At 26.4% G+C, this 12,200-nt stretch overlaps 2 protein-coding genes across 2 annotated transcripts in view; one reads left to right on the top strand and one right to left on the bottom strand.

Annotated features, from left to right (window-relative positions):
- LOC106686566 (eukaryotic initiation factor 4A-III) overlaps positions 1 to 3,053 on the bottom strand; it is a 20,242-nt gene extending 17,189 nt beyond the window's left edge. The window contains exons 1-3 of the mRNA XM_014429940.3: positions 2,817 to 3,053; positions 2,299 to 2,501; positions 768 to 900 (exon numbers count right to left, since the gene is read on the bottom strand). Of these exons, the coding sequence (XP_014285426.1) occupies positions 768 to 900; positions 2,299 to 2,501; positions 2,817 to 2,955 (475 nt within the window). The 5' untranslated portion in view covers positions 2,956 to 3,053. The remainder of the gene's footprint in view (positions 1 to 767; positions 901 to 2,298; positions 2,502 to 2,816) is intronic.
- Positions 3,054 to 3,400: 347 nt separating this feature from the next.
- On the top strand, positions 3,401 to 4,256 carry LOC106686563 (mpv17-like protein 2). The gene has a single exon (XM_014429936.2). It carries the CDS (start codon positions 3,539 to 3,541, stop codon positions 4,151 to 4,153), a length of 615 nt encoding a protein of 204 aa, XP_014285422.1. The 5' UTR covers positions 3,401 to 3,538; the 3' UTR covers positions 4,154 to 4,256.
- Positions 4,257 to 12,200: the final 7,944 nt, after the last annotated feature.

The following is a 12,200-nucleotide window of genomic DNA, read 5'->3' as shown; positions in this document are numbered from 1 at the left end:
TATATATATATAAATGGCTGACCATAACTGAATATGAAGGAGATGGTCGGGGGTGCGGTCAAGAAGAAACTAATGTGGTATAAGATTTTTTTTTTGAACGAGAAAGAAGACAAATATTCCAGTATAACATTTTTTTAAATACATATTCTTTATTGCTTATATAATATACGGACTATTTTATATTAGTAATAAACAATAAGCCATTAAAGATGGAATATTTTTCTCTTGTTATTAACAATATCCACTATTTACAGACTATTACAGAGATGAATAGTAATTATTTTCTAAAGATTTTTATTTTAAAACACGTAACAGTTAATCAATTTACATCAAAAACTTTAAGTGTTGTAATTAAACTTTACTGACAGGAGTAATTGTTATGCAGTTTTCAAATAGAGTATTATATTACAACTCAGATTCAACTATATAAATGATATGATTAAATAATTTATTAAGTAAAGGGATGATTATTTGAAAATAATGATTTATTTACAGCTACAATTAAGTAAACTGTCAATTGTAACTGATTAAAAAAGAAAGTGTAAGCAGAAGAATAACTACACAAAATTCAGCACACTGCATTTACCTACACCACATATACTTATACATTAAAATATTAATGTTACTAACATTATATTACACATTAAATGTCAAATATAGATTTAAATAACAATGTTGATGGAAGAAAATGAAAATAATAATAGATAACTTTGTAAAGTGATCTATAATTTATGATAAAATAAAAGATATAGAATATTGGGACTAACCAAAAACACGACCAGGAGTACCAGAAACTACATGCTGGCCATAATCAAGTTTTCTTATGTCTTCACCTAAGCTTGTACCCCCTATACAAGCATGGCACTGAACGTTCATGAGATCACCCAAAGCAAGAATAACCTATAAACAATTAAGAAATAACATTATTTTTTTAATATAAAAAGCAACGTACATGACCAATTTCAGAATAAACATTTTAAATAAAATTATAATCCTCAGTATATAAAATAGATTTCTAAAGTTAATGTATTACACACTATAGCATTGCTTATAACAATGCATTAGGAAAACACATATAATAATAATTGCGAAGAACAACATGCATTTTCACAACTGATAAACACAATTCATATAATTACAAAACATAACTATTAATGCTCCTGATTTTCATACAATAATACAATCAGCTAATGGTTCTACTTCACAAGTATTCTATATGGAGCCTGGCAGGGCCATGTATAATGTGACATGGAATTCCATAAGTTACCAAGTGTGTCTAGAAGTATACTGAGCTCAGTATTCTGGTGTTTATCCTTAATTCCTTTGTTCTGATTGTATTTGAAAAAATATAATTTGTTATGATGATTTAGTGATTGTGAATTAAAAATTTAATGTTAAGTGTTATCAGAACAATTTATGCTACAAACGTTGCCGTTTTTTTTTTTCAATTTTAGCCACTTTTTGAATATTGCTTGGTTTCCGATCTTAAGTCTACTATTCCCATTTTAAGTAAATTTTTCAAAAGTTATATAGGAACAAAAATAAATGGGGGCTTTAGTGGGGCGGGGCTGGGAAGGATTGAAACCCAGTTTCAAAGGAAAACAAAATCCCGAAACACAGCATATTTTAACTACCAAACTATAATTTAGAATAGGGACTTTTAAAAAATAAATCAATAACAATGTTATCTTCATTATAAATTGAATTAACTTCTAAGTAAAACTTAGAATATATGTGTATATATAGTTGACCGTAAAAATTGATATATAAGATGGTCAGGATTGCGGTCAAAAGAGACACAAAAATAGTTGTAATATATTTTTGTTTCTCTTTTGACCGCAACCCTGACCATCTTCTTATATATAAAACTTATAGATCTCACCCGCTAACTAATACTAACCAAAGAAATAAGCTAATCCCAGATAAGATTTTTTTTGGCATAATTAGGGTTGAACTTAATTCAAATAAAACATAAACATATGAAATGAGAAGAAAAATAGCTCAAGTTCTTTGACATCAATGTGCATATGACAAGAGAGGTTAAAAATATACAATGAATAATTCACAAACTTTTATCACACTTCATGCTAAAACATAGTTAAATACACGAGTAACTGACTATAATCTAACCTTACATAAATAAACACTCGTGAACTTAAAGGTTTTATCAGATCAATTCCGCTACTTTTGAGATTTCATAAATCATAGGTGTGACCACACTGTCAGTGAGTATTACTTGTAAATTAGTACCTAGCAAACATTTGGGAAGGAAAAGGAGAGAAGATAGTAATTGCTTACCTTTTGTATCTGTACAGCAAGTTCTCTTGTTGGTGACAAACATAGAACTTGTGTATCTCTAGTTTGTGTGTCCAATGATTGTAAAATAGCAATGGCGAATGTAGCAGTTTTTCCTGTACCTGACTGGGCTTGGGCAATAACATCTCTACCACGAACTATAGGGATAATAGCTCTCTGCTGAATCGCAGATGGTTTTTCAAATCCTAAATGTCAACAAATAATAATAATTAGACATTGCATTAGATAAAATAAACATTTATATTAGCTATGTGCATCACAGATTTCTAGATTTAAAAAATGATTCAACTTCCTACAAAATAAATTAACTTTCGATATGAAATGAATAAATATAAAGAAAAACTTCTAAGGTAATATTTGTAAACCAAGGGGACAGAACTCTTACACCAGTTCTAACACTCCTGATTAAATCTAATACTGTACAACTTTAAAAATTTATAGTTATTCAATAAACTCAAGCCTTTAATCGTATTAACAATATAATGTGAAGAAAAACATACCATAAGCATATATCCCCCTGAGCAAATCTTCTTTAAGCCCCATGCTTTGAAAAGAAGATATAACTTCAACATTCTCACTTGTCTCAAATTCCACGAAAGACAAGTCCTCTTTCAATTGAACTCTCCGCGAATCAGACATGATACTAGAATTAGTGTGGAATTTTAAGTCACAAAACAAACATAAGCTACTCAACACAACACACTGAAAACATACACAAGCTAGAGTAACACATAACCTTCACTAATCAGTGTTGCCATTACGACACCAAAAGTTTATAATTATAAAAAGTAAATCTGTTCCTTTTAAATCATGTTTCCTAACTCTTTATATAAAGTGATACAATCCTTAAATATAACACTAATCAAGCATTTTTTAAACTTTCATTTTAAATAAAATCCATCCACAATTTAATTTATTATAATAAGTGAAAGGTCGGTTTACTAAAAATCTCTTTTAGGCCTCCACATTGTGTCGTATTAATTCAACTCAACACCGTCTCTCATATATGTAAATATATTATTTTTGGAAATTAGAAATTTTGGGAGAGGGTGCCCCAAAATTCACAATTCAAGGGCAGGTAGGTTGCAAAATGGGTGTTCTTGCTCTTAACTTGGTCCAGGTTAGGCAGTCAGGAATCATTTTATCCTCATTAATGGCATGACATTATCTACTTCAGGTCAAGTGAAAACTATTTCGAGGACGATGTTTGTTAATCTCAGAAATGAGAAACGTTCGGTTTTTGCATCGCCTTTCTGCAGCATATAAGAAATTTAAACACATTAAGGATGTTATGTTTAGCAAGAAATATCTATTTTTCACCAACATGGGCATATCTGTTGGGTTATCTGGGATTGGTGACATGACCCAGCAGCAATACATGATTCTAAAGGGTGAAAAGAAAACTTGGGATGAAGTAAGAACAGGGCACATGTCAATTACTGGATTCACTGTTGGCGTTGTGTGTCACAAATGGTATATGTTTTTAGATAAAAAATTACCTGGAAGGACCGTTAAAATTGTGTTGAAAAAAGTGTTAGTGGACCAAATATTTTTTTCTCCAGTTTACATCTCAGTGTTCTTTTTGACATCAGGATTGTTAGACAAATCATCGTTAAAGGATATAGGAAATGAAATTATTGAAAAAGGTAAACAACTTTATGTCGCCGAATGGGTAGTGTGGCCACCAGCACAGCTTTTCAACTTCTTCTTCTTGCCTACTAAGTATAGAATATTTTATGATAGTTCTATATCATTTGGTTATGATATTTATACATCTTATGTCAAGCACGATTCAAGCGGAAAGGTGTCACGTGCTGAAAGTAAAAAAAGTGCCTAGTAACTTAGATTGTTTCTATTTATTGAAATTATTGTTATGTGCCTTATATTTATTTATAAGACATCATGTGATGTTAGTTCCTAATATATTTATTTTGATTTTATATGTTCTTTTTTTTTTCTTGCTACCTTTACCCTTATAATTCTCTTGAGGTTTTTCTTAATTTCTTATAATTAAATTAGTAATAGTACCCAAAACACATTCCACCAGTAATTATTGCAAATGCTACAAGTTAATATAGGCATGACCTCTACTGAAAAGGATCTGTTGGAACAGAAATCTGGAAACTCCGGAGAGTTTATTCCTTTTAAGCAAGAATTTAAGTCTTTATAATAATAGTATAAGTAGGCATTTTGAATTTCCTGCTGCTGGAGTTAGTTTTGTACACCAGTACGGTAAAAATAAAACTTGCTTAGAATACTTTTTTAAAAACCTCTATATACACTCTACATACATGCATATAAATATATGTATATATATATTTTAGAAAAATATCTGAAAGGGTCAGGTATTTATCTATTTAACTACATTAATGTTACTAAATATTTTCCCCTTCATTGGAACAATAAATTTCTTTATCATTCTGTGTACATTTTCATTTGCGCCTGTTAGCACAATTAATCAATACATTATTTTGTCATGAATTATAGATATTACAAGGTTAAACCATTACTTATAAAGGAGTCATTATATACATCGCTACCTTGCTTTAATATTGACACGTGTGGCAATAAGATTTTTTTTATTTTGTATTCGGCATACCCTGGAGATTGTAACTTAGAATAGGGTTACTTCGTGAGAACTGCTGACAGTAGCAGTTGGTAGGACGACTCCAGTCATAAGTATTATTGGAATAAAATCATTGCAAAATAAAGTCAAAACCTTTTTTTTTTGTTATCATATATGTCAATATTAAAGCATAGTAGCAATATAAAAAATATTGTTAACATAAAACCATCAAATTATTTAAATTAATAATTAATGATAAACAAGTGCATGAATTAAATGTGCGTATAGGATTAAAAAAAAATGTTCATTGATATAGACAAGCAAATATTAATTAATGAAAAATTTTACTGATTTATTTAAATTTATAAACCTAATTCATTCAGTTATACTAATAGTACAGAGATTTTCTATTTAAATGTTTCTTCAAATATTAGAGTAATAATAAAATTCACCATTATTGTGTTAGTTATTTCCATTTTGTAGTATTAATAATTTCAGTAAGGACACCTCAATAAATTCAGGATGTCCAGAAACATGGGTAGAAACAGTAGCTAATAATAGTTTTTTTCATTCCTGACCATCATTTTAACAAATTGGTAAATATTGTTAACTATGTTGCTTCTTAAAATTCTGTGGTTATTAAAATATTTTGATTTAATTCTCTAAAATAATTTCTTAATTACTTAGAAGCATGCTTTAAAACAGTGATAAACAAGATTGAACCAGTTATAAGTGTCTATCTTATCTAATTTTTATCATATAGGCCACTAGACAGAATATAAATGATGAAATCGGTTGAATCACTTTTTTGTATTAAAAAAATTACATTAAATTGAATTGAAGAAAAACATATTTTTTTAAAAGTAATACCCTATACTGGTAAATTTTTATGGGGTGAAAATTTATTTCAAATAAATACTTGATTTTTGTATTATTTCTTTTTTTTTCATAATTTACGTGATTAGTAACACATAAAATCCTTTTTCATGAAAATAAGTCAATTTTTTCTATTACTTTTCCTTTAGTTTCTCTTTATTAGCCTTCTTTTTATTACAAAAAAAAACTTTACAACCCATGAAGAGGGTGTTATACTTTGTAACGAAGCACTATTTCTGACTTCACCAACTTAGTTTATAAATTAACTAACACAACTAAGCCTTTGTTGTTATGTACAAAAATTTAAGTCCTCGTTCTCCATTGTGCCTCATAAGCTCATGTCCATCAATCTTTGAAGTCCTGGTTACTTAAGCTTATCAATAACTTAAAAAGTTTTCAATATTCTTACTACCTATCTAAATTTATTTATAATTTTGTTGTAGAATTAACAGTGAAAATTCAAACTATTATTCCTTTAACAAGTATTTTAAGGATAGGGCACCGCTGAGTATAATTATTTCCTCTATAGGAGTATAATGTTAACTCAATATTTACAATAGAAACGTAAAGGAGTGTTTATCTTGAACAATTCTGTTGACTTTTTCAGTTACGCTAGCATTATTCTTTAAATTTTTATAGTTTAATCATTAAATTTTTCTTGTAAATTTTTAAATCTGTAATTAATATTAGAATAAGAGAATATAAAACAATGAAAAATAATGGGTCAGCATATTTTTAAGCTTATGCTTCTCTTTATAAAATATCTTTTTCACTTGATGAATATTCACAAACTCCACAGCCAGTCATTTTACTACTAATTAACATTAAATATTTTTTAAGAGTACAGCAAAGACAAAGTGAACACCCTCCCTTTTAGAAAAATAGGCTTGTAGAAAGAAACTTAAATTAAACTCAGACAATACTGGATACATTATGTTAACTAATAAACAAGTTTAAGATTTAAAAATCTATTCAAACAATAGAATAATAGAAATCGTTTTATTGTTCAATTTTGCAGGAAGTCACCATATGTCAATTGAAATTAATGACAATCTGACTTTAGATACTTTATAAATCAAAATATATATATATAATTTTGATTGTTACTGTATTGTACTGTTTTAAGAAACTGATTCCTATTTTCAGAACTAAAACTTAAGCAATTTTATATCACATAAGGTAATGTTTTTATTAGATTGATATCACATTTTAAGTGCTAAACTCTTAAAACATTATAATAATTTAATTAAAAATACTTATACTGGTGAGTAACATTAATGTGATATAAAGTGTTAAATTTTCATTTCGGAAAATAAGGATCAATACCCTGAAATTTTAGATCAACAGTTATATTAATGTATTAACTAATTAAGATACTGATTATTTGTAGCTAGATTCAAGGGAAATTGGACCATACTAATTAAAAACATGTGGATATTAAGATTTTACATCTTCATAATTACATATACGAGAAGATGATTGGAGGTGCGGTCAGTGAAGAACGTAAATAAGTAAAAACTTAATTATTAGTGCCAACTATTTATAAGGGTAAAGAGCAATTAAAAGATAACAACCATATTGATTAAATGGAATTACAGAAAAACAAGAAACATAAGAAGATAACAGATAATATAGATGCATAAGTAGCATTGAAGAAAATGCATAGTGTAATATTATAAGATATTTAAACTACATAATAATAAAGAGGGAGAGAGAGAGGCCTCTGGTATGGACCTCATAGAACAACACCAAAGAACAAGGAACTTTATAGAATACTTAGGTATTAGTATTGGGGATATTGCGATCTTTTCCAAAAATATTATTCTGGGCATACATCATTCACCTACATGGAAATCAGCTCTGGGAAAATTTAGAATTATTTATTAATTTTTTAACCTATTTATTAGTTTTTAACTTATTTATTTATTTTTAAAAATATTTATTAGTATTTAACTTATTAATTTTTTTACTATGGCTATAATTCAATTTTTAATTATTTCAAAATAATTATATATAAGTTTGTTTTTTTATAAGTGTTACCATAAGTTTTTACAAAAATTTGGTGAGTCCATAAATTTAAATAAAATTTGTGTTATGCATTGAGAATTTGTGTCGAGTCCCTGAAAAACAAAAATATGAGATGAATGGGAGAGGAATAGAGAGCATTAAAAATATAGTTGGGAAGAAAACAAAAGGGGAAGAGTGGGAAGAAAAAAAATTAATGTAGCATAGTTATAAAGGAAAAAAAAGAACAACTTAATATTATATGAATTAATAATAGGAGAAAAATGAAACTAAAAAAAACATTAAAATTTTGTTAATCACTTATTAAGTCTTTTGTTTTATTATAACTTCGTTAATTACTTACATTAATATTTATATTATATCCTAGGACTGATTTGTGTACTTGAAGCAACCCATTCTGTTTAGGCAGCATTGCTTTGTTATTAAATAAAGCATTTCTCTCTCGACCAAGATAATGCAAAATACCATGTCAATATTTCAATAAAATTTCATATTCTTCAAGATTTCAATAAAATGAGCCTGAATGTTATTAATTGTACCCAGTAGCTAAGTACTTATCAATATGTTTATGATTTAAATATTTTATCTATCAATCTAGCTAACAGAAACTTTGCTTTCAAAGTTAGCAATGAAAATATAGTAACAGCTGAAAAATAAATTGGCTCAATGACAACCCTTAGAGCTTATCGTTGTAAAAAAAAATGGCAAATTCACCTCAATTCGGTCGGTATACAAGCTTAAAAGAGGAGTCCCTGAGTACTGCAAAGATAGATCTAATGAAATAAATCATTAGTATCTTTAGTCTCATCTTGACTTTACCAGGCAGTCCATCATATTTATACTTTGTATAATGTTAGTATTTGAATGTTGAATTGGAAGTATATCGAAAGCATAATTAATAAAAAAACCTTTAATTTAATATGAATAAAGGATGTTTACTCGGAGAAAATTGAGTTATTTTTAACAATACATCTTGTATAAAGTTGTTAGTTTGGGGGTTTTAAGAGAGATCAAGTCAACCCACTCAATGGATTATAAAGACAATTTTTTTTGCATAAATTTAAAGGTTTATTGAATACAAAAGGAACATAAACTAGTTATATATATTACATATATTTAAAAGTTTATAGAGTACAAAAAGAATATACACTACTCTGAAAGTGATAAACAATGGATCAACTACACATCTGATTTGTTTCTTGGCTAAAACAAATATTTTCTGTACATATAAATGTGATGATAAAGCATATTTTTTATAGTGAAGAAAAAAAAATGATATACAAACATAAATTATAGTAAAATTGAAATTTATATTGAATACCGATATAAAAAAGATGGCAGTAATATAAAAATACAAAACTATTGAGCTTCAGCCTTTTTCATATCATGTTTACATAAAAATTTAAAGCTTTGATGTCAAGCTGTCTTAAGTATACCTCATACACTGTAACAATTAGTACAAAAAGTTAAGTCTCCAATTTTGAAATTATTACTATATTAGAAAGTATCAAGGAAGCCATGAGTTTTATAATATATACATTTCATGATTCCTAAATTAACATAAAATTTAAAGAGGCAATACAATGGTTTTGATAAAACAAAGGGACACAAATAAATAGCATATACTAAAATTGAAAGTGCAAGTGTATAAGTTAAAAGTACTAGTTACTAATTTTAAAAATATATAAGTCATTGGCCTAATAAGAATTATTTATACAAAAAGTAAGAAAGGAAAACTAGCTATATGATACGGTCTCATTAAGGACAGAATCGAATTTTTTTTTTTTAGAAAAACACTTTTCTAAACTGGATATTTCCATCTAAAAAAAAATCACAGAGGCATCAGACTACTTTGCTCAACGAAAAAGGAAAAATCAACATTACTTCTTTTTTTTTATACACTAGTGCATTATAAAAATGTATATTACTGGTAATAAGCATTATATATGTATGTACACATTATATATATAAATATAAAAACAATAACAGAAGTTGTTATTAGAAAAACATTTATAATTAATTTACTTTTTTTTATTTATTTATTTTTTTTTTGTAATGTTAAAAATTCCTTGAACTCTAAAAAATTAAACCTAGAAATCTAGATTTCTATACATCTTATATATATTTTTATAGAACCTTCATATTTAAAATATACAGTTTTGAATGTAATGTAATACTTAAGAAATTTTAAGTTAAAGTAAGAATTATTTCAATAAGATGTATTTAAAGATACTTATGAGATATTCTATAATGTTATGATATATAATATGAAAAAATAAATAAAATTTTGAAGATATACAAAGCATTTTTATAACTTTGTTAATCAGACATTGACATTTCATTGCTAATTCCAAGAAGTCAGCTGCAATTTGCCAATTATTTGGAGTAAATGCATCGATTATCAAATATAATTATGTCTTTTTGTTATAAAAGAAAAAATTTAGATTTCTGCCACCTTTTTCTTAACTTACCTCACTTTATCACAAAACAATTTTTAAAAAATATGTTAAGCATGATGTACTCTTTTGGTCCCAAGGGTACAAAAAATAAATAGATTTATGAAAATATTATTCAAAATACAGTTAAAGCACAATACATAAATTTTAAACCTAATTAATTTATATGAAAATCACAAAGAGAAATATTGAATTTTTAGACACAATACGACTTCTTTGAGGGAGGTTAAAGAATTTATACAGAAAGTATAATGTGAGAACACCTGACTGGTGTTACAAATAAAAATAATAAATAATAATAAAATAAATTGCTGATTTTAATAACAAAAATGAAAATTTAAATAAATATTTATTTTATTTATATTAAAATAATATATCTCTGATTCACAACCTTCTGATAATTTATTAATAGATGAGTGATATGGGATGTTCGTTTGAATACATAAAAAAAATAATGGAAAAAAAAACTGACATTAAATCTATAAAAGACTAGACAATTCCATATAATTCAGGAATGTGTTTTTACATTAAGATACATTTTATATACTATAGAAACGCTTCTTTAAGTATTTTAATAACCAAAACATAAGTGGTTTTGGATATCTTAGTTATTCATATACCATATATTATTAATACAGTTAATAAAATAAAGAATGAAATAGACCATTCACAAGTTTCACAATAATTAAACAGATTTTGTAATGTTTAAAATAGTTCATTGAATCCATTAATAATATTTTTAAAAATGGAATTATTAATGTTTAGAGATCTATTTTATGACTACAAGCGTGGTGAAAAATATTGTATGAATTGCGGAGAAGGTAGATAAAAGTAGCAATTCAATAAATATACTAAGGTCACTGTGCCATCTTATTTTCTAAAAACTTGGAGGAAATTACTAAAAAGCAAGATTTTTGACATTCAAACTTCAAAATTCTTCAAATTGGTTGCCACCATCTTTTTGTTTTTGTATATTTAAAGGCTTTCAACATTGATGTGTATTCTTAAAATCAGAATGTAATTTTATTTTTTTAAACTACCACTCTAAATTATCTTAATCTAAACCTATTAATGAAAAAAACTTTTTTCCAGGTTTCCAGAACTTTACATCAATGTTTTCAATGAGGCATTAAACAAATAAAGAAAGAAAAAGGAAACACACAAATTTTAATAATGCGTATCTCTTATTTAAGTAAAAAAAACTGAAACATCTAAATAAAGAAAGGTTTTATTAATTTAATTACTGAAAATTCAACTTAAATAGTGATTAAAAAAATATTTATATAAGTACCAGCTATATGTAAATGGCTTTCTGAAAATTACAAAATGGTCTATTTCAATATTCTAGAGAAAAAAAATATAACAAATAAAAACAAAAAATATGACTAAAATTAAAGGACATATTTCTATCATGACAGTTATTTTCTGAGTATAAAAAATAAATACTTTATTAATTTAAAAAATATTTATAGTTTACAGGTGATTTTTTTTTTACATAATTACCAACTAAACATCTTAACAAGGCAACAAACATGCAGTAGCAATAACTCAGTCTAGATTTAAAACTAAAACTTTTTTTTTAATGATTATTATAAATTAAATTTTGTTTGGATAACAGATCATTGGGTGGCTTCAGGGCTATTAAAACATTTCTATATATATATTATATATGAATAAATTATTTACATGTCAGGGAACATTTAACCTCGGAGTGCACTTTGAAAATTTATATATACATTTATATTAAAATAAAATAACAAAGCATCCATTCTAACAACAAAGGTTAACTATTATTTAAATAATAACTGAAGAAATAAAACCATAGCAAACAATTATGTAGGAGAAATTACATTTTAAAAATACTTTTGTAAATCTCGTTAGTGTGACTACAACTAAATAGAATAGGTACTTATCAGATTAGAGAGGCAAGAAAGCTGAGAATTAATAGCTCAACAAATAAT

This window comes from Halyomorpha halys, unplaced genomic scaffold (assembly GCF_000696795.3).
Source record: "Halyomorpha halys isolate HHAL.00 unplaced genomic scaffold, Hhal_1.1 Scaffold838.1, whole genome shotgun sequence".
Taxonomy (NCBI): domain Eukaryota; kingdom Metazoa; phylum Arthropoda; class Insecta; order Hemiptera; family Pentatomidae; genus Halyomorpha; species Halyomorpha halys.
Note: the sequence above shows the minus strand (reverse complement) of the source record. Positions and strands in the feature narration are given on the sequence as shown.